Below are 20,602 nucleotides of genomic sequence, written 5' to 3' on the forward strand. Positions count from 1 at the left end.
ACAGCCCTCCAGTGGGCGGGGAGGCGGCTGCCCGTTCGCATTACAATGCTTAAACACTCCGGGGTGGAGGTGAGAGGCTGTGAGGCGGCCAAACAAAGAGAGAATGGAAAAGGCCATTCTTGTAAAACTGTTGCTAATTAGCCCTAATGTCTGTATCATTAGTTTCGGGTTAAAAATATCAGATTTGCTGTTAAAAAAAAAAAATGGCAAACCAATTACTGTATCGAGGTGGTGGAAAAGTATTGCTTTAATCAGGAAAACTGAAACACCAGGTTTGGGTCTCCCAAGGAGTTGAAGTTTTATAAGTTTTATTTCCCGAAATTTGCTTTCATTTTTGGTTTTCCCAGGAAAGGTGTGTTGAGCCTGTGCTCCGAGAAGGGTGTTGTCTCCGCGGATGGGAGGGAAAGGTGAGGACTCAGGGAAAATTAGGGTTAGGACAGAAGTTCAGGGTCAGGAAGGGGTTCCTGCCCCCGCTGGAGTGAATGGGTGTAAATTCCAGGCTCACCTGAATTGCAAGTGAGGCTGGAAGGAAGCACAGCCGGCGCCGGGCGGGGGGGTGGGCTAGGGGAGGCGGGCAGGGAGGTGGAGTGTCCGGCCAGGGCCTGGCCTTCCTGGTGGACCGCAGGCCGGGCCGCAGCCGCTAGTGGTCTGCGCACTGAGTGCCAGGCCTGCTCCAGGTAAAGGATGTAGAAACACGCAGTCTAGCCTGGGAGGCCATTTCAGCTTTGCCACTGGGTTTCACTGCATTTTAGCAGTCTCCCAGTGCCCAGTGTGCAGTCTCTTCCATCCCCTTAGTCTGTCTGTCCCCACCGCCCCCCACCACACCAGAATTAACCCGATTTAGCTGTGTCCTGTATTACCCTAAAAGTATTTGGTGATTTCAGTAAGCTCCAGATGCTGCTGCTGGAGAGGCCTGTCCCTGAGCCCGAGGCCTCTTGAAACAGAGCAGGACCCTGTGGGACCCTCCCAGGTATAAAAAGTCCCTCCGTGTCCCTTGTCTCCTGTAAGTCACACTGGAGCAGGCTCAAGCAGTTAATGATTAGGACAATAGAGTCACAGAATCTTTAGTTCTTCCCTGAAGGAGGCAGATAACAGTGTTTGATGCACATTCCTGAGCTGTATTGCAGATACCAGAACTGCCACCAAAGGGAAAAGGCTAACTGCATGATGACCAGACTATAGCCATGACATAAACCGCTCCATCTTGAGCAGCACTGATTCTCTGAAAGTGAAAGTGGCTCAGTCGTGTCCAACTCTTTGTGACCCCATAGTCTATACAGTCCATGGAATTCTCCAGGCCAGAAGAGCAGTTCCAGGGGATCTTCCCAACCCAGAGATTGAACCCAGGTCACCCACATTGCAGGTGGATTCTTTACCAGCTGAGCTACCAGGGAAGCCCTATGTCTGGCCAGCACAATTCCAAGAATTGGCCTCAAGAGAATGGGGAAAAAAAACTGATCCTGGAGTTAAGATTAACTGGGCTTGAAACAATCAAGATGACGCTGACACAACCTGCTACTTGGCTCCAACAGATCTTAGCCCACAATACTTCCCTATTTCAAGGTGGATGAGATTGGTTTACTAACCTACTTTCTTGAATTTCCTCTGGGAGTGGGTCAATGCTTGAAGGAATCCTTAAATTGGAATTTTATCTTCTAGTCAAGGGGATCATAATTGGCATGATGACTCTTTGCAAAATGATTACTTAAAATGTTAGTAATGAGATGCATCTTTTGGAGTCTCAGTGGGCATGTGAGGGAACCAGAGAATATTTCTTACACCATGTCAGATCCTTCCATTCTAACAATTCTTTGTTGCCCATGTTCAGATTGAAATTACAGAAGACTTCTTCAGCCTTTTTCCCTAGACGTGGAAGGAAAATCTGACAGTGGAGGTTGTCATTGAGGAAGTGAGACTCTAGGGACTGTCAGCAACTCAGCATTCCAAGTCGATTTCTTTTTCTTTCTTTCTTTTCTTTGGCTGCACTGAGTAGCTTTTGGGCCTTAGTTCCTGATCAGGGATCAAACCTGTGCCCCAACAGTACAAGTGTGAAGTTCTAACCACTGAACCACCAGGGAACTCCTCCAAATCTATTTCTTAATTTTTTACTTCTACCATTAGCTTGGCTTAGCTTGCTACAGATAGAAAAAGCTGTTGATGTATATCAAGATTGAAGATTAGTTTTTCTATAGGTCCCACTTCTGTTCCTTGCTCTCCAGGACTAGCTGACCAAAGATTTGTTCCAACTGCAAGCATGACCTGATGGCTACTTGGAACTCGGTGATGGGGACAGTCATCTCCGAGTATAAAAGACTGCCCCCTCCCCTGCACATAGCCCCTTCCTCTTTCCCCTGGGTAATCTCTGAGCAAACCTGGGGATTTGTTTCTTTGTGACATGAGTCTCTGTCTCTCCAGGGTTGCTGGCTTCCCTAATAAGGTTGTCTTTCCTTTTACCTAACACTTGTCTCTCAGCACTGGACTCGAGAACAAAGAGCCGCTGGGAGTGGGTTTGGTAACACTTTCACCTAACACCTGAGTGCTCCAGATTATTTAATTTGTCATTAAATACCCCCTAAGTCATGAGTGAAAGTGAAAGTGTTAATCGCCCATTTGTGTCCAACTTTTTGCAACCCCATGGACTGTAGCCTGCCAGGCTCCTCTGTCCATGGAATTTCCTAGGCAAGAATACTGACTGGGTAACCATTCCCTTCTCCAGGAAATCTTCCTGACCCAGGGATCAAACCTGAGTCCCCTGCATTGCAGGCAGATTCTTTACTGTCTGAGCCACCAGGGAAGCCCCTAAAGTCATGAGTAGTTTTTAAATATCATTTATGCCTAATTTCTAAAGTAAAAGCCCTGAGTTTACCTAATATTGCCAGGCACACAAATGTGAAACTTTTATCTAGTGCTGAAATGGCCCAGTTCATCTGAGGACTTAATGAAGCTCAGGTTCTTGATGTCTTGGTGCAGAAGGAATTCAGTAAGAGGCCAAGTGATAGGTAAGAAGTATAGATTTATTAATATACTTTGTAATGAAGTTGCAGGAAAATGGAGCCCGAAAGGATGGTCATGCCCCAGGTCTCAGGTGAGTTCCTGGAATGGGCCACCAAGTGAAGGTGCTTGGCTTTGAGTACGAAGGAATTCAAGAGTGAGCCATAGTAAGGTGAAAGCAGAAACACATATTCCACAGGCGGAATGCGGTCCACCTCAGAAGGCAAGAGCAGCACTGAATTGTTGGGGTGGTTAGTGGGAGGATTCTTTCATCTATTTTAAGGAATTAGACCACAGCCCCCCTTTTGGCCTTCCCTCTCAAAACAGTCCTGGTGCCACTGGATGTGTCATTTAGCACATGCTAATATATTACAATGAGCTCATAATAAGGCTACCGGCAGCCAAATCTTCTACCATTTCGGGCCTCGTCAGCTCTAGCAAGTTTCTGTCGTCTGCAGTTTTTGTCAATGGCTGTGTCATTCTTTAAGGACTGTGCTCTGCCCCCTTCCCACGGCAGAACAAATTGCAGCATCTGAGACCATTTCATCATTCCTGTCTACCTGTGTGAATGTCACGAGTCCACAGGTGCTAGAGAAGAGTGGTTATTTGCTTCTACACCAGCAGTTTAATTCTTGGGGGAATTAAATTTTAAATGATTTTTATTGGAAGGTAGGTCCCCATCAATGCAATGGTGGAATGGGATGCAGCCTGTTTACTTAAAGCTGGTAGTTACTCCACAGTGCCTGACTAATTCCTGTTGTGCTTCAGCTCCCTGTGTGTCCTTCCAACTTGTTAAAAAGCTTCATGTGTCACTCTGAGATTCAGAGGGAATGAGGAACTTGGCCTGAAGCTCTAGAAGCTGGATGTAGGGGAGGGCAGTGCAGAAGAGAAGGCTAATCAACTAACCCAGGAGCTTCACGGAGGCTTAAAGAAAGAACAGTACATTCTTAGCACACCTTGTGCTTCACAGTCTTCAATAATCTGATGTGCTAAGCAGATAACAACATTGGCAACGTTAGTCTCACTTTATGGATGAAACAATGGCTCCCATCTGTGGATTTACTGGTCTTTTCCACGGAGGCTGGGCAGGTCTGTGGCAGAACTGGCAGAGGGACACCACCCCTGCACTGACACTTCCTTGTTTAAGGGGCTCTTGTGGAACTTTTAGAACTTGGAATAGAACCCCTGGAAATTACCTCCTCATTTTCAGGAGGGAATCAAGGCCCTGAGTCTGGTGACATTTGCATGACTGGTGTGAGTTCAGCCTGCAGCCCACATAGGATCTCTGCATACCCAAAGACTGGAGCTCACTGAAAAGATCTGTGTTCCCCACAGGGACAGATGGCAGAGAAAGTCTAGTGTATGCAGTAGACAGAATCTGGGCTAAGTTTTAAGACAGGAAGAGGATAAGGGGAGGGGAGGGCTGAAGTGTCTGAGTGGCTAGATATTTGCTGTTGGGCTGGGGATCCACAGGCTGTTCATTCAACAAGTATTTAATGAGGCTACTGTGTTGCTGGTCAAGGGCTGGGCTCTGGGGACACAGTGGTGAGAGGTGACCCCACTGCTCAGTGGGGGAGAAAGGATAGTCATGACTGTAGTTGTGCTGCTGTCTCTGGGTGGGGAGTTGATTGACATCTCTGAGACAGTCACTGGACACCTCTGCTCAGTCACTACTGAAATTGACAGAGGCCACCCAGCCTCTGGCCAGTAATTACTGTGTTAGAGATCCATGAAGGGTCTGAGGTTAGGAGACCCTGGAATGGGGGGTCCCCAGTCACTGGCAGCCCACATTCTCCCTTATGGAGGGCACTGACAGATGGTCTTGGTCTCAGGATGGTTCACTACCACCCTCTTGTCGTCCAACCCAAGTTATTGTGCCAGTGCACAAGGAGGCCAAACAAACCTAAACGTGTATTGGGCACGTGAACTTGGGTTCGACAACACTCTGAGTTGTCTTGCATTAAAAACTGGGGCAAAAGAGAGTTGTGTGTGTTTAAAATATACAAATAAGAATTTGACTTAAAACCAATCAACCAACCAAGACTAGTCAAAGCAAAAAAAAAAAAAAAAAAATCCCAACAGAGATTTCCAGTGTCTGTCTGAATTTCAAGGAAGACAACACCTTTGGAGGTAGGATAAGTTTTTAGCTTTAAAAAGTCAATTCAGTGTTTCAGTGGTGGAGACCATTTAGAATTAAACCTCAACTAAATAGTTAATAAAAAGAACAGCCATTTCTGCAGTGCGATGATGAGGTTTAAGATCAAAGCCTACTTTTTTCATAGGACTCCTAGGGACAGTTGTGTGAAGAACAATGAGCCAGGCTGGGGAACTTCAGCTGAGGAATGTAGATGCCACCAAGCTCAGCACCCAACGGCTTATGATAAGACCCAAGTGACACTCTGGCAGAAGTGGAGCCCTTACCCGTTCATCAACAAGTAAACGGCTTTCTCTTTTCACCAATTAACTTAGCAAATAACCACTGGAAGCCTCTTCTGTATTTGCACAGACCTCTGTGTGGGGTTTAGAAGAATAGATTCTTGTTCTCAAAACTCTGCAGTCTCAGAAGGGAAGACTGTTCAAATGAGCCAATTTAATGCTCTATTGTTATAGTAATTGGGTAAGAGGGACAGAGAAGGCCTTAGGAGGAGACTCCTTGTGTGTGTGTGTGTGTGTGTGTGTGTGTGTGTGTGTGTGTGTGTGTGCGCGCGCGCGTGCGTGTGCGCACATGCGCTGTATGGAGGGTATAGCATATAAATATCTATATAGACATAAACTATCTTATCAAGAAATACTTGGTGTGTTTCTACATTTACAGTGAGCTCCCTTGAATGTATATCCTGGTGACTTTTGGAGAATATATCTAGCCAGTAAACTTCTAGAACTGTAATTGTTTGGTTAAAGGGAGGACATTTCCAAATTTATTTTCCAAGAGGCTTGTGCTGGTTTCCTCTGCCTCCTTTCCCCACACATCCCCCAGGTCCTTAACAGCTGGCTGCAACAAGCATCTTGTGTGAGCGTGCTAAGTCGTTTCAGTTGTGTCTGACTCTTTGCGGCCCAAAGAACCATAGCCCACCAGGCTCCTCTGTCCATGGGATTCTCCAGGCAGGACTACTGGAGTGGATTGCCATGCCCTCCTCCAGGGGATCTTTCTGACCCAGGGATTGAACCCAGGTCTCTTAACATCTCCTGCACTGGCAGGTGAGTACTTTACTACTAGCGCCACCTGGCTTGCAGGATCTTAGTTTCCTTACTGAGGATCGAACCCACAACCCCTGCAGCAGAAGCACAGTATCTTAACCACTGGACCACCAGGGAAGTCCCACAACAAGTATCTTAATTTTTGCTGAATCTGTTTGTGAAAATAGTATCTCGTTGTTTGGATTTGCATTGTTATGTTTACTGGGTGCTTGTATTTCTTTTTCTATGAACGGGCACGTGGTTCTGAGAGGGCGTTTGAACTGGAGTTTCCCTCATTTTGTCAACCCTGTTGTTAACTACCAGTTTTCTTGTCTTTCACCAGCCCCTCTCCTTATGCTTTATCCCCCACACCAGGAGATCCAGAAACCTGGTCTTCTGATTTCTCACTTCCCCAACCTCTAGAGCAGTGTCTGTCTGTCTGTGCTGGTTTCCTTTTGGCTAAATCTTATTCTGTCTGCCGCATCTGTGGCTGACACAACATTACCTTTCGGCCTTACTTTCTAAATGAAAAGGTGGGGTGGGCGTGGACCAGGTCTTTGAGAAGCTTCAAAGGAAAACAACTTGCGCCCCCTAGCCTGAGCTAGGAAATACAACAAAAAATACTCCCTGCCCACAACAGTGAAGGAAAAAATAAGTGAATCTTAAGTACTCTAAGCAGTGCTGAATTCTGGGCAACTTATTCAAGAGAGGTCACAATGTACAAGACGAAATAGTCTTGATGCAGTTACCGGAAACCATGTTAGGGTAGGGGGAATTCTGATTTAGACTTCTTAACATAGCTATGGTTTAGAATTCTCACCAAAATGTTTCCCTTTTCAATCAAATTAATCAAATATTTACTCTGCTGAGCACACTAGAGGAGACAGAGATATCCTAGATTGGACTTTCCCACTTCCTTTCGCACTTCCCCCGGAGAAGATGAGCCCAGTAATGTATTCCAAGTACCATTTTAGTGTTATCAAAAAAACCGCTGATGGGGAAGTAGCCGTCATTTCCTGATGGCCCACTGACCAGGTCAAGGTCAGTGGCCCAGGACAGACAGACAGATAGATGGGCAGACAGACTCTTTGAAGGGACTTGGGAAGGTGAACTGGGGTCCCACTTGGTTTCACAAGACCTGGAGGATCTCATTTTAAAGTGCTTCTTAAGTAGATTTTGTATCAGATTGCATTCAGGCATTCTTCACAGCTCTTAATGGTTTTGAAATGGATGAAATACAAGTGGAGGGACGGAGGGAGGCCAAAGTGCAAAACCCAAGCTGTATCAAAGATGGGTTAAAGTGCTCCAGGGAGAAGATTTCCTGTATGCAAATGACCCTGGACACTTTGAGGTGCACCCCACTCTGGAAACTCAGTTGATCCAGGATAGATATCTGATGTACGGGAACTGTGAATAAATGATATTCTATTAAGCCACTGAATTTGTGAGAATTTGATACAGCCATATGAGATGAATAGGTAAAAATTTTTTTAATGAAGTATGTTTTACATTGATAAAAGTCTACAAGTAATTAGGGTTACAGGTTAGTGAATTATTCCAAAGTCAGAACCATGGAACCACAACCCAGGTCAAGAAGAAGAATATTACTAGAACCCCAAAAGTCCACGTCCTGTTTTTTCACAACCACCACTCACTCCTCCTTCCCCAGAGCTTTTACTTTTTAAATTTCTAATCCCAAAAGTTGGGTTTTCATGGTTTTGACCTTTTTATAACCATCAGTGTGCACGTGTATCTGCTTCTTTTTGCTCTTCTTTGGTGAGAGTAATACATATTATTTGTAGAAGCTTGTTCATATTCAATTGCTGTATAGTATTCCATTGCATTAAATCTATACAAAGATTCAGCACCACTAATTGAAAAGATCATTCCTATAATACTGATCTATCATGCTATTTCATTAGCAATCAGTTGTTCATGTGTTTGTGTGAAGTGGTTTTTTCTTTTTTAATGCCTTATTCTCTCTTCTTTTTTTTTTTTTTTAGTAAGAGTATCACTGTATTTATTCTCATTCAGGCAATTTTTCTATAGCTTCAACATTTTCCTCTCAAAACATAAGAACAAAAGAATCCCAAAGTTTAGAACTGGATCACTTGGCCCTTTCTCTTCTTATCTCCTCCGAGTTCAAAATGCTTGCACCTCTTAATGGCCAGCATCCTCTTGGATCTGCAGTTGGGCTCAACACATTCAAGCCTCAGCATGATATCCTTTGTGGTTTTAGCCTTCTTCTGGAAAATTGGCTTGGTTTGCCCGCCATAGCCACTCTGCTTCTGATCATAGCACTTCTTTCCCTGGGCATACAGGGAATCTTTGCCCTTCTTATACTGGGTCACTTTGTGAGGCTGATGCTTTCCGCACTTCTTACAGAAAGCCCTTCGGGTTTTAGCTACATTGACCATCTTTGCAGTAGAGGTGTCTTCGCGGTGGAAATGAGAGACCCGTCGTCCACATTCCTGCCTCACTTGGCTTGCTCCTCACAGGAAAGGGCTATTCTCTCTTCTTATACCAATATCATTCTGTTTTTAATACTATAGCTTTATACTTTATAATTAAAAAGTCCTTGATATTCAGCATTGTAAGTTATCTCCCTTCCATATTTAAGCTTATAGTGATATTCCTGACCTTTTTTACATTTCCATATAATTTTTAGAACATTTTCTAAATTTCTAAAAATTTCTGCCAGCATTTTGATAAAAGCACACTGATCCTTTAGAATTACTCTCTGTGTCATATTGAGTCTTCCAGTCTATGAAGATTTGTTTAGGTGCTGTTTAATTTCTTTAGAAAATTTTGTATTAATAATTTCTATATAGAGATATTATAGATTTTGTTGGATCATTCCTAAATATTTATTCTTTTAATGTTAAAGTGAATGGTATCTTTTTCTTCCATTTTTGTGGTACTGATTTTTATATTGATCTTGTATCCAATGCTCTTAAGAAATTTACTTATTATATTAGCTAGCACTGCCATAATAAATACCACAGACCAAGTGTCTTAAACAACAGAAATTCATTTTCTCACAGTTCTGGAGACTAGAAGTCCAAGATCAAGGTATTACGAGGTTTGATTTCTTCTGAGTCCTCTCTTCTTGGCATGCACAAGTCCATCTTTTTGCTGTTGTCTCCCAGAAATTTTACAAACTAAGAACTCTGACCTATATGAGAGATCAGGTCATCAGTGATTATTCCATTATTCTTTTTCATAGCATTCAGGTTTTTTGATTCATCTCATTAACCACAGTTTACTGTTGGATATTTAAACGTTTGTTTAGAGGATACTCTTCCAACAAACTGTGACATTCCAAAGGGCAAGATCCTGTTTAATTCACTATCAAATCTTTAATACCAAACTTATTTCCAGGAACATAGTAGGCACTTAATAAATATTTGGTAAATTAATAGATGAATCCCTGTGGAAGAAAATAAGTATGTATGAGAGATTTCTTTCAATTAATTTTATGATTGCAGTTTCCTCTTCCGGTAATGATAGAAAAGGTAAATCAGATCTGCAGAAACCAATTAGAAAGTTGGACAAAATAATTTTGAAAAACTGGCTTAATAATCAGTAGATCACCTGGATTCAATAACTAGTGCAGCCTTCCTGAACCCAGGGCATTGAGCTCAGGCACGACTGAGTGACTATGTCAATGTCAACTTAGTATACCATTTAAAATGGTAGCTTAATTAAAATGCCAACAAATAGAAAATGTTCCATATAGAAAACAGTCCCTCAGAAATCAAACTATTTTCTAATTAGAGTTATTATGTATATATTAGACAAAGGTGTTTTGCTGTTTTAGGGTGAACTGTATGAGGAACTTTTGCCATGAAGGGGCACTGAGAGATTGTGTGGACATGATTACTACTTATTAAGTGACTATCACATTGTCCCAATGTTGGATATCAGGAAAACATATTTGCCAAATTAGTAAAATCTCTAGAGAGAACCTAAACTCATATATGTTTTAGGAAATTAATTTCTTAATTAAATTAAAAAATGTAACATGAAATCAAGATTTTGGACATCTGTTGCTTCAAATACTGGGGGGAAAAAAAAGAAAGAAAAACAGCTCTTATATTTCCTTGGTCATATGGGTTTCTTATCCTGCTTTTTGTTTGGTTCCTAGTTTAGCGGGCTAAGAACGCGGCACCCTTGGCCTTCTCTGGCCTGTTTCATTTAACACTCTTCAGGATTTCCAATGTCAGAAGGCACGGCTGACTGCAGGGAGGTGCAGATAATCCCAGGTTATAGGGCTCAGATTGGCCGGCTAGTCGTCTGCCCTGTGCCAAACCCTCCCCTCCCAAGTCTGTTTTGTCTCATGCCGGGCTGAGTCACATAGAATAGATAGATAGTTTATCAGCACATGTCCTACAGATCATATTATCAGCTTACAAATATAGCCCGTTAGCGCACAGGCGGGCAGGCTCCCTTGGTCGGAGCGTTTCCGGCTGCAGCGTGTGGCTGCTGCAGTGTAAACAGGCAGGCTCAGATTCCGCTCAGAGAGCCGCAGCAGGGGTTCAGGTGTGCAGCGTGATCACAGGTAGGTGGGCGTGGGGGGTGGTGGTGTCAGGGTGCGGCAGCTCCTGAAACTGGGGGGAACTGTGGGGAAAGCGAAGTAGGGGGTGTGTGGCACCTGAGGAGGTGGCGGGCAGTGCCTCCTTGTTTATATCTGTCCCTGCTGTGCCAAGGCTTGAACGTGGATGCAGGCAAAAGATTCTGCATCTATCTGCATTTTAGGGCAGGGCCTGGGATTGAAGGAGAGCCTGGGGGCTGGCCTGTCCAAGCTGCGGGTCTGCTGGCGCCGGCTCCACACACTCCTGCTCCTGCTTAGTGAGTTCACTCCCAGCGTCACCCTTGTGCCCAAGAGTGAACTCAAAACCTTCTGATCCAAAGTGCTGTCCAGGGGAGATAAATCATCTTTGTTTGTGCTTCTTCAGTGCCCGGGAGGGGATGATGATCAAGTGGCCAGAGAAGTCTGTCCTGCAGGAGAGGCTGGGGGTGAGGGTGGGAAAGTGACTGGAAACCCAGAGGAGAATTGTCTAGTTTTGTAAACAGTTCCACTGTGCTGGTGGCTCTTCTAATGACCAGATCCTCTCTGTTAACTCAGAGGCTGAGTGTTCTCCTAAAGAACATTCTGTTACCATGGCTGATAGAGAAAAATCCCCAGATGCTCCTGTATTGTATCTCTTGTGCTTATCTTATGTTTAATTGGGAACAATGTCTGTCTTAATTTCTTCTTTTCTTTAAATAACTGACAGCTTTTTGAGTTTTACTAGATGCCAGGTACTGTCTTAAGCACTTGACACAAACGATCACTCGTGATCCTCCCACTAATCCTGTAAGCTCAGTGCAGCTGTTACAGCATGCCCGCTTGAGAATACCGGGGTTCAGAGAGGTTAGGCAGCCCTCTCAGGATGCAAGACTCCAGCCCTGCAGGCCGACTCTGAGACTGTCTTCTTAATCCTACCTGGAGCCTCTGCCTCCCGTGGCCAGATTTTCTAGACTAAAATATTGCCATAAAATAATGGGTGTGAGGATGGGAAGGAATTTGTGAGCCACTAAAGACCCTAGTCTGCCATATTATTCTCCCACTGTTCCCTGGTGTCACTGGAAGTTCCTCTTGGTTATAGTCATTCCCTTGGATCCAGCAAGGCTGATGATAGGTGTGTTTTGCACACGGAGAACACACCTGGAAGAACACTATGGAAGGCCTGGAGCTGGTCAGTCCAAGGGGATGAGGGTCCCTGGGGGCTCTGAGGGCAGGTGGGGAAGGGGAAAGCCAGCCCTCTCTCCCTGTGTCTGGTCCAGGTGACCCCTGACACCTTCTCCCTCCTCCCCCGTTTGCTACTGTCCCCCCAGCCTCACAGAGGCAGCACCAAGATTGGCTTGGCACCTGAATCATGGAGTTCGTTGAGTCTCCTCCCAGACGCCCCCAGATCCTCCCCACTTTAAATTCTCTGAGATGTAAGCCCTGTGAGAGGACTAGGTGACCCGTAAGTCCCCCTCCCACCTGGAACCCTGGCGTATGACTCTAAGTGGAGACTAGAGTTCTGGGCCAAAGGACGTGTTCTTCCATCGCCCTCTGGCTTGGGATAGCGGACGATTCTGTAAAGTGGTTCTGATATTCCTGACTTGGGGAGGGAGCACGGAAAATCATTCAGCTAAGCCCAGAAGAATCGTCCTTTCCGCTCTCTCACAGTCCCTGTGGGACTATCCGCCCTCCTCCCAAACACACTTGAGGGCATCCGTCCTCTTCTGCCTCCCACAGCAGCTCCTTCAGTCTCTGTGGTCGAATCCACACGCCGCACTGAAATGTATCCCTTTAAACATCTATTCGTCCCTCCAGATTGAGAGCTCAGAGGCAAGGACGTTCATCTTTCTGCATTTAATGAGTGTCTCTTAATGTCAGTTATTTAGGGTTCCTGGGAATCAATGAGCAGAAATACACACCAAGTAAACAGGCTGCATACATGGGGTCTCTGTGTTGAGGTTCAGAAGCAGGAGCCTGGCGCTTGTAGCCCCCTCTAGTTCCTGTGTCTGTTACTGTGTGACTTAGTGTCAGTGGCTGACTTGAAGGGTCAGGCTCTGAGCCCCAGTCTGGAGCCCCTCGGGTGGCTGCTCCTGTCAGTAAACCGTGTTTCTGTCCGTCTGTGGGGAGATAAAGTATAATTGAACAAATGGTCGAATGACTCAACTTGTATGATATGCTGTGAAGTAAGTAAGGAACAGTCTGAGAGACAGAACAGCAGGAGGCTCTACCTTAGAGGCCAGGGAGGCCACGCCAAGGAGAGAACAGCAGAAGCTGAGTTCAGGGGTGTAGGGGTGGGGGGAGTTGTTTGGATAGGGGAAATGTCTAGGCAGAGGGAGCTGCGTGTGCCATCTGAGGGGGGAAGAAGCAGGGGTGGACAGGCTCTGAGGAGGAGAGCGGTGGGGGTGAGTGGGAGGGGATGGCTGAGGGGAGGTCACGCCAGGGTCTTACTAGGCCTTGTAAGGAGCTGCAATCTCCCTCTCAGCCCAAAGGGAAGTCTCTGGAGGACTTGGGCCAGGTGGCAGCATGGTCTGGCTCTCCTCAGATGGTGATGCTCACCATTGTGTAGCAAATAGATTGGACGTGGGTGTGTAGGAAGTCTGGAGACCAGCTGTAAGGCTTTAGCACAACTGGGGCCAGATGTGGCCTGGATTGGTGGTGAGAAATGCATGCCCTCTAAGACCTACAGGATAGATTGGATGTGTGAATGAGTGTGTGTGTTTGTGTGTGTGTGCACGTCTTCATAGTGGGTGATCAGGGTGAGGAAACAGAAAGCATAAAGAAGTGACCTCCAGATAAATATGCAGTCATTGTCTGGTGGGGAATTAAGGCAACTAGGGATGGATAGATTCTAGATGAGTAAGTTTGGAGGGAATTGTGTTTCTTTTGAGATATGTGTGAGATGCCTAAGTGGGTATGTCAAGGAAGCATAGACACCAGATGCCACTATAAATTAAGATTAATTTTTATAAGTGGCTCTTTTTTACTGTCTTCTATATCATTTATTTATTGCTACATAAAAATTATCTCAACATTTAAAAGGATAAACATTTGTTTTCCCATACTTCTGAAGGATCCAAAACCAGGAGTGCCTTAGCTGAATGGTTCTGGCTCAGGGTCTCTTGTTAAGTCTAGATTTTGGCCAGGGCTACAGTCATCTGATGGCTTGACTGGGGCTTGAGGATTTGCTGTTAAGACAACTTCCACTCACGTGGCTATTGGCAGGAGTCCTCAGTTTCTCTCACGAAATTTCTCCACAGGGCTGCTTGAGCACCCTCAGAACATGGTGGCTGGCTTTCCCCAAAGTGAGTGAACTGAGAGAGAGGGTGATAACTCATTTCAGAAGTCACACACCGCCACTTTTACCACATTATATTCGTTAGAAGTAAGTCTGTAAGTCCAGCCCAAGCTCAAGGGGAGAGGAGTTAAGCTCTACCTTTTTAAAAAGAAGAAAGTCGATGCATTTGTGCATATAATTTAGAGCTCTCACATCCACCAGAACTTTGTGTCCAGGAACAACAAAGCCATTCGGGGAGCAGAGAGGAGGCAGATTCAGGAGCAGGGGAGCAGGTGCCACTCAGTCAGCAGCTGGGGGAATGAAAGCTGCTCTCTCTTATTGTTCATGAAAGCTGGGGTCAGCAAATGATCACCCACAGGCTGGGCACAGGGGCACTGCCAGGGCAACGTGAGCCGTGGAGACCATACCGGAGTAACGCCCTTTGTTCCCTTTCCCCCTAGACTCTCAGCACCTGTCTACCTGGCCATTTGTATCTCAGCGTTGCCCAGGGCCCACACTGGTTGCCATTCACATATTTGAGACTCTACTGTGGGCAACTGCCAAGCCCCAAGCAGTTGAATCTCTGCTTGAGAGTTGGTGAGTTAGCCTGTCACTGACCTTCAGCCCGCTGTCCAGCTTGAGATGAGCGGGAGGGGAGGACACACAGGCATCGCTGGGGCAGAGAGTGAAGCTGACTACAGCAGGTCCCCCCTCCCCTGCCCCAAGCTCGTGGCCTGTCAAGCATTTTCCTCTTGGGTCTGCCGCTCGCTCTGGTCCTGAGAATGTGTCCAGTGGGCAGCAACTGGGTGGAAGCATAGATGCGAGCTCGTTGCTTGGGCAGGCCCATGCCAGACAAGCAGGGCGACCAGGCATTTTCTCTTTTGTTATATAAGTACTTTCATAAAATATTTACTGTCTTGCCCTTTACTAAAAGTTTGCTGATCTTGCAGTAAAGCAAATGGTTTTTCCAGGAAAAAAGTTGTTTTTCCACTGTGAATCCAAACTTGGAGCCTCTCTGAAGGTTGACATTGTCACTCAGGGCCTGGAACACTGGAGGGGAGTGAACCTGACCACACTTTGTACCTGTGTCCTTTTCTGTTGTAGTGAGGGGCACAGTGGATCCCTCCCCTCTCACAGTCCCAAGTATTTTCTTCTCTGAAAGGTGCTCCATGGTTGTAGACACTATGGCCAAATCTAGGGAGGCTTGTTCTCATGATTCTGTGCTCACCTTGTGAAGCCAGATCTCCAGCATAGAACTGGCATGAGAGTCCTCTTGGAACCATGAATCCTTGCTGTCAAGTTCTGTATGGGCCCAGCCTAAACCTCTGCCTTCTTATGCTGCCTCAGGAGAGTCTCCTCGGTTGTATTGTTTTCTCTGAGAGGTTAATGTTTTCTTTGTGTCCAGGCTTTGCAGACTGGACCCTGAAGAGGTTAATTTTTCTCTTCTGCTATGGTATAGTATTGCTGTTGTTTAGTCGCTCAGTCGTGTCCAACTCTTTGCAACCCCATGGACTGTAGCCTGCCAGGCTCCTCTGTCCATGGGATTCTCCAGGCAAGAATACTGGAGTAGGTTACCATTTCCTTCTCCAGGGGATCTTCCCAACCCAGGGATCAAACCTACACCTCCTGCCTTGGCAGGTGGATTCTTTACCACTGCGCCACCCGGGAAGCCTTTGGTGTACTATACTTTGGTGATATTTCTATAGCTCTGCAGAAAGTTAATGCTTGGAAAATTGCATTTTATGTAATTACCTGAAAGAGTGGATTGAATGGAGGTCATGCTACAAAAAAGAGATTAGCTTTGTGAATTTGCCAGGGGACCCTCATTCCCCCCAGGCTGCTAAGCAAGTGGCACCTGCGTCCGTCCTTGAATCTGCCTCCTCTCTGGCTCCCCCACCCCCGCCCTGGCTCCAAATGGTTTTTTATCCCTGGATGGAATGACTCATGGGCTCTTGTCGTAAAACCACTTTCCCAGTCTCAGCCCCACCCATGGGGCTGCGACCTCCTGGGTTAAGGTCAAACCTGTTCAATTGTCTAGGGGCCCCTGGACTTCAGCCCTGTCCTGCACAGGGTGCCAGCAGCTGGGTTGGACCTGGGACTCAGGAGCTGGTGTTTCTCTGCTTCCCAGGATCTCTGCTTGTTACAATGTAGATCCCCAGCATACATAGTCACCACTTACTGTTCTTCGAGTCTCTAGTTTTCATTATGCACATTTGTAAGCAGAACACCTGACAGGCAAAACTTTGACTTAAATCCTGGCACATTCAGAACCCCCTTAATTGAAGGGTAGTACCTCTTTTTCTGCTTGGCAGAAAATGAAAATAATGAACGTGGTTAGACGACAATCAGGATAGACTCTTTCCCACCAAAATACCGAGACTAATGTTGGTTTAGTGAAAAGTGTCAGTCGCTCAGTTGTATCCAACTCTTTGTGACCACATGAACTGTAGCCCACCAAGCTCCTCTGTTCATGGAAGTCTCCAGAAAAGAATAATGGAGTGGGTTGGCCATTCTCTTCTCCAAGGGATCTTCCTAACCTAGGGATTGAATCTGGGTCTCCTGCATCACAGGCAGATTCTTTTCTGTTTGAGCCACCAGGTTTACAACTATTTAAAAACAGAACACTAAGGCATCAAGAAGAGGCATTCTCTGTAATAGAGAGACTTTAATTACATATCTCTAAATGCATAGAAATTAATGTACAGATCTGGTTACTTTTCGTGGATTTACTGACCTAAGAAAATTAAAGAAATACCACAAAAGAATCAGAGCCATGACTGGCTGATCTAGAACACACACCCTGGACAGCAGGCAAGTCTTCCAGCTTTAGTTATTCTTGGATGACTGGCTGTCTACACCATTCAAAAGCAGTTCACTTTATTTTGGCTGTTTGGTTTGCTTTTATGTGTAGACTTGGATTCTGTGCAGAGTTTTCCTCAAAGAAACTAGGCTGCCTGATTCTTTCTCTTTTAACAAATATTCTCCATTACTGGCTATAGTCTTTAATCTCTTGTTTTCAGGCTGATGCTTGGCATTCCTTTGTGAAAGCTTTGTTTGTCAAAAGTCGAAGCCTTAAGACTTTTGCAGCTTAGGGGAATTCCCTAGTGATCTAGCGGTTAGGATTCTTTGCTTTCACTGCAGAAGATGTGGGTTCAATCCCTGGTTGGGGAACTAAGATCCCACAAACCACAGGGTGTGGCTTTAAAAAGAAAAAAGTGCTCCTGAGCTAAAGGTAACAGAGTAAGGAAAGTGGTGAAAGGAAAATTAAATGCAGAGATTTCTGGTTTGGAGTAAGATGGAACAGGCAGATTCTTTACTGTCTGAGTCAGCAGGGAAGCCCAAGATGGAGCAAGCACACTTAACCCATCTCTCCCACTAAATGCAGCTTTAAAACCTGGGCATACTGCACAGAACAGCGATATGAAGTCCCTGAAAAGTAAACAGTTGCAAGAGAAGAAGGGAAGGACACCAGAATTCAAAGTAGCACAGAACCTGTGGTCTCTTCCCCATTTTTCCCCCTCAAGTATTCCCCAGCCTGGACTCAAGGCAGCCTGAAACCCAGAATTGAAGACAAAGTACTTAATTTTGCTCCAGGAGTGAGAATGGGGCTCCTAATGCTCAGAGACTGGGGGTAAATCCCTGTCTTTTACTTTTTTCTTTTCTCCACTCTCTCATGCCTCAGCCCACACAGGATTGTGTAGCAGTAGCTGTGAAGGGCGTTGGGGAGAAGATAGGTAGTGGAGGATGTCAGTCACCCAGACTATGAGAGAGAGGATCCTTCCTTTCTGATCAGAGAAACTGTGGTCCCCAGAGGGTGGAGGAAACTCTCATTGAGTTTTCCCTCTCATTGTCCTCCTGCTGCTTGAACCAGTACAGTTGTAGGACATGCACAGTAAAGCAGGGTAGCTAAAGTCTCAGGTCTCTGACCAGAGGACTGAAAAGTGAGCCCCAGGAATCTGGAAGGACCAGAGAGATCACCAAGAGGGAGGGGCTCTGGAGAACAACTCCAAAAGGTTGCTTATGAGCTCCTGGGCTCATCCCCGAGCTGCACCTCTTCGGATCTGACCCTAAACAGCATGTCAAAGTCTGTTAGAACTGACCACCAGGATGGACCATCACGCCGTCCCCGGTGGCCACTAGGTGGCACCCGTGGAGCAGCTGAATAGTGCTGCCAAGTCAAGAAGGATCTGTTGTGCGAATCACAACCTCAGGGGGCAAGTTGGAATTCGAGGTCTGAACGCAACCAAACTCATCACCTGCTGTGTGAGCTATCACCTTATCGCCTCTCAGCTCAGAGTGCATCCTTCAATGTGTGAACTCTGTGGTATACAGTGGAATTCCTCTAAGTATTTGTCCTCTGGATTGAACATCATGTTAACCTTTCTCCCGAGAGGACACTGCAGGGACTGTGTAGTAGGAAGAGGTTTCCTGATTTTCCTATTTGCAAATCATATATCTGGCAAAGGACCAGTATCTGGAATATGTAAAGAACTGCCACAACTCAACAATAAAAAGACAAACAGCCCAATTTAAAAAATGAGCAGAGAATCTGAATAGCTATTTCTCCTGAGAAGGTATACAAATGGCCAATAAGCGCATAAAAAGATGTTTAGCACCATTAGCTATCAGGGAAATGCAAACAACAAGACTCCTTTCACACCCACTGGGATGGCTGTAATACAAAGGGAGATACTAACCATGTCAGCGAGTATGTGGAGCTACTGGGACCCTTAGACACTGCAGATGGGAATGTAAAATGGTGCAAGTGCTTTGGGAAACAGCCTGGCAGTTCCTGAAAAAGTTAAACATGGAATTAACATATGACTCTCCAGTTCTACTCCTATGTATTTACCCAAGAGAACTGAAAACATGTGTCCACACAAAAACTTGACCTATTTGCACCTTTGTCAAAAATTGTCTTTAGGTAGAAGAGTTTTAAGGGAGACAAAAGACAGTCCCAGATGTCAGAAAGGAAAGAGGGGAATCAATTGAGGTCAGTATTTTCAGCTCTTTAGGCTAAACTCATGGACCTCAAATGTTCAGCTGCACAAACGTAAGCCAATTCCCCACTCACATTGGCAAGCCATTTGTGGAGAGCACAAACTTGAGGCAGAAGAGGAAATATTTGGTTTCATATCCCCACTGACTGCTACTTAAAAGTGTCTGGAATTGGAACAGAGAATATTCAATAGCCATTCTATTTGCCAACTGACGCTCTGTGTATTTTGCAGATCAGGAAATGGATTTAGCCAGATTTCAATGCTGTAGGTAGGGGAAGTTTAAAACAATATCTAGAAGCTTGTATTACTTCAATAAGGGAGAAAGTACACCTTAATGGAATGAATATCGAAATGTACTTTTGATCTTTTTTTTTTGCAGTGAGCACTTACACGGTAAAGTTGAGGTGGGAAAATAAAAAGAAGAGAGAAATGTCATTGAGTGGGCTGAGAGTGAGGCAGCCTGGGTGCAAATCTTTTATTCACTTTCATTCTTTCATTTATTCACTTATTCTTTCAATAAATATTTATGGAGAACCTACTATGTGCCAGGTGCCATGCGTGGTGTCACCAAGAGGTGATGACCAAGATGTACCTGAATCTGAATTTTCTTGCATTTAGAAAACCACATAAACAGAGATCAGCAGCTTGTGAGGGTTCATGTCACAGGAAAAACCTATAAGACAAGTGCCCAGGCCGTGTGGTTAGTCCCAGGCAGGAAAGTGCTCAGTGGGGTTTGGTACAATGCTTGCTTTGTTACTTAATGGTGGTTGGTGTTTAGCCTCAGATAACTGGCGTGTGTGTGTGTTTTAATTAATTCATCAAATTTATCTTTGAGCATGTTACAATGTATTTGGAAGATCAGATTCCAATAAATTTAATAGATTGTGGAACCATGAAGCTTGAGGGGGCTTTGGGAACCCATGTTTCAGCTGAGGGGTAAAGAGATAAGTGTGATGTTCTAGAGGAGATGACTCAAGTTGAGTGCTGAATTTTGACTTACAGACAAGAGTCCTCTCAGACGTTAAGGACATTAGAAACTGCCATTCTGGAAGTAACAGGGCATTTCACCATTAGTGATAAAATTGATTCACTCATATTTTTAAAGTTCAAGTTAAAACTATTTTCTTCTCTGTGTGTATGAAGCTGACATATATATGTTTCTTAAATAGGTAATTTCATGCTTCCAAAATGGGACATAAAGTGGTTGTATTCGACATTTCCGTCATCAGAGCCTTGTGGGAAACTCGTGTCAAGAAGCACAAAGCCTGGCAGAAGAAGGAGGCAGAAAGGCTTGAGAAAAGCGCTTTGGAAAAGTATGTGTTCTCTGTACTTGCTTGGCACTTTCTTCAGCGAATAGGGAGGCTGCAGTTATGTTGTGGAGGCGGTGCCTCTCCTCTGAGATTTCTCCCTGTCAGTGACACGTGCTCACTGGACTTCAGAATCTTCACGCCGTTGCCCACAATGAACGTTTGATTCCTGTAACAGTAACACGCGTAGCTACAAGGACCCACATACAGTGCAGGCACCGTGCTAGCCATGGAAGGACAGCAGTGACACGATCAATGTCTCCATAGTAAATTTCGAGAAGACTGCTTTAGCTGCCCTCAG

General features: G+C 45.2%; 2 protein-coding genes across 4 annotated transcripts in view; one reads left to right on the forward strand and one right to left on the reverse strand.

The window, feature by feature from the left end:
• The window catches only part of LRRC2 (leucine rich repeat containing 2), a 99,781-nt gene that overhangs the window by 52,838 nt on the left and 26,341 nt on the right, over positions 1-20,602 (forward strand). For 2 of the 3 annotated variants that reach the window (XM_081525951.1, XM_081525952.1), the window contains one exon: positions 20,164-20,307. In XM_081525951.1, coding sequence (XP_081382077.1) covers positions 20,183-20,307 — 125 coding nt within the window. In that variant the 5' untranslated portion in view covers positions 20,164-20,182. Of the gene's footprint in view, positions 1-10,610; positions 10,730-20,163; positions 20,308-20,602 lie in introns of those variants that run through there. The other variant, XM_081525950.1, reaches the window with a different exon arrangement.
• On the reverse strand, positions 8,258-8,585 carry LOC145521956 (large ribosomal subunit protein eL42-like). The gene has a single exon (XM_081530896.1). The coding sequence runs from the start codon at positions 8,583-8,585 to the stop codon at positions 8,265-8,267; it is 321 nt and encodes a 106-aa protein (XP_081387022.1). The 3' UTR covers positions 8,258-8,264.

This window comes from Giraffa tippelskirchi, chromosome 9, assembly GCF_054371585.1.
Source record: "Giraffa tippelskirchi isolate mGirTip1 chromosome 9, T2T-mGirTip1v1.2.pri, whole genome shotgun sequence".
NCBI classification, from domain to species: domain Eukaryota; kingdom Metazoa; phylum Chordata; class Mammalia; order Artiodactyla; family Giraffidae; genus Giraffa; species Giraffa tippelskirchi.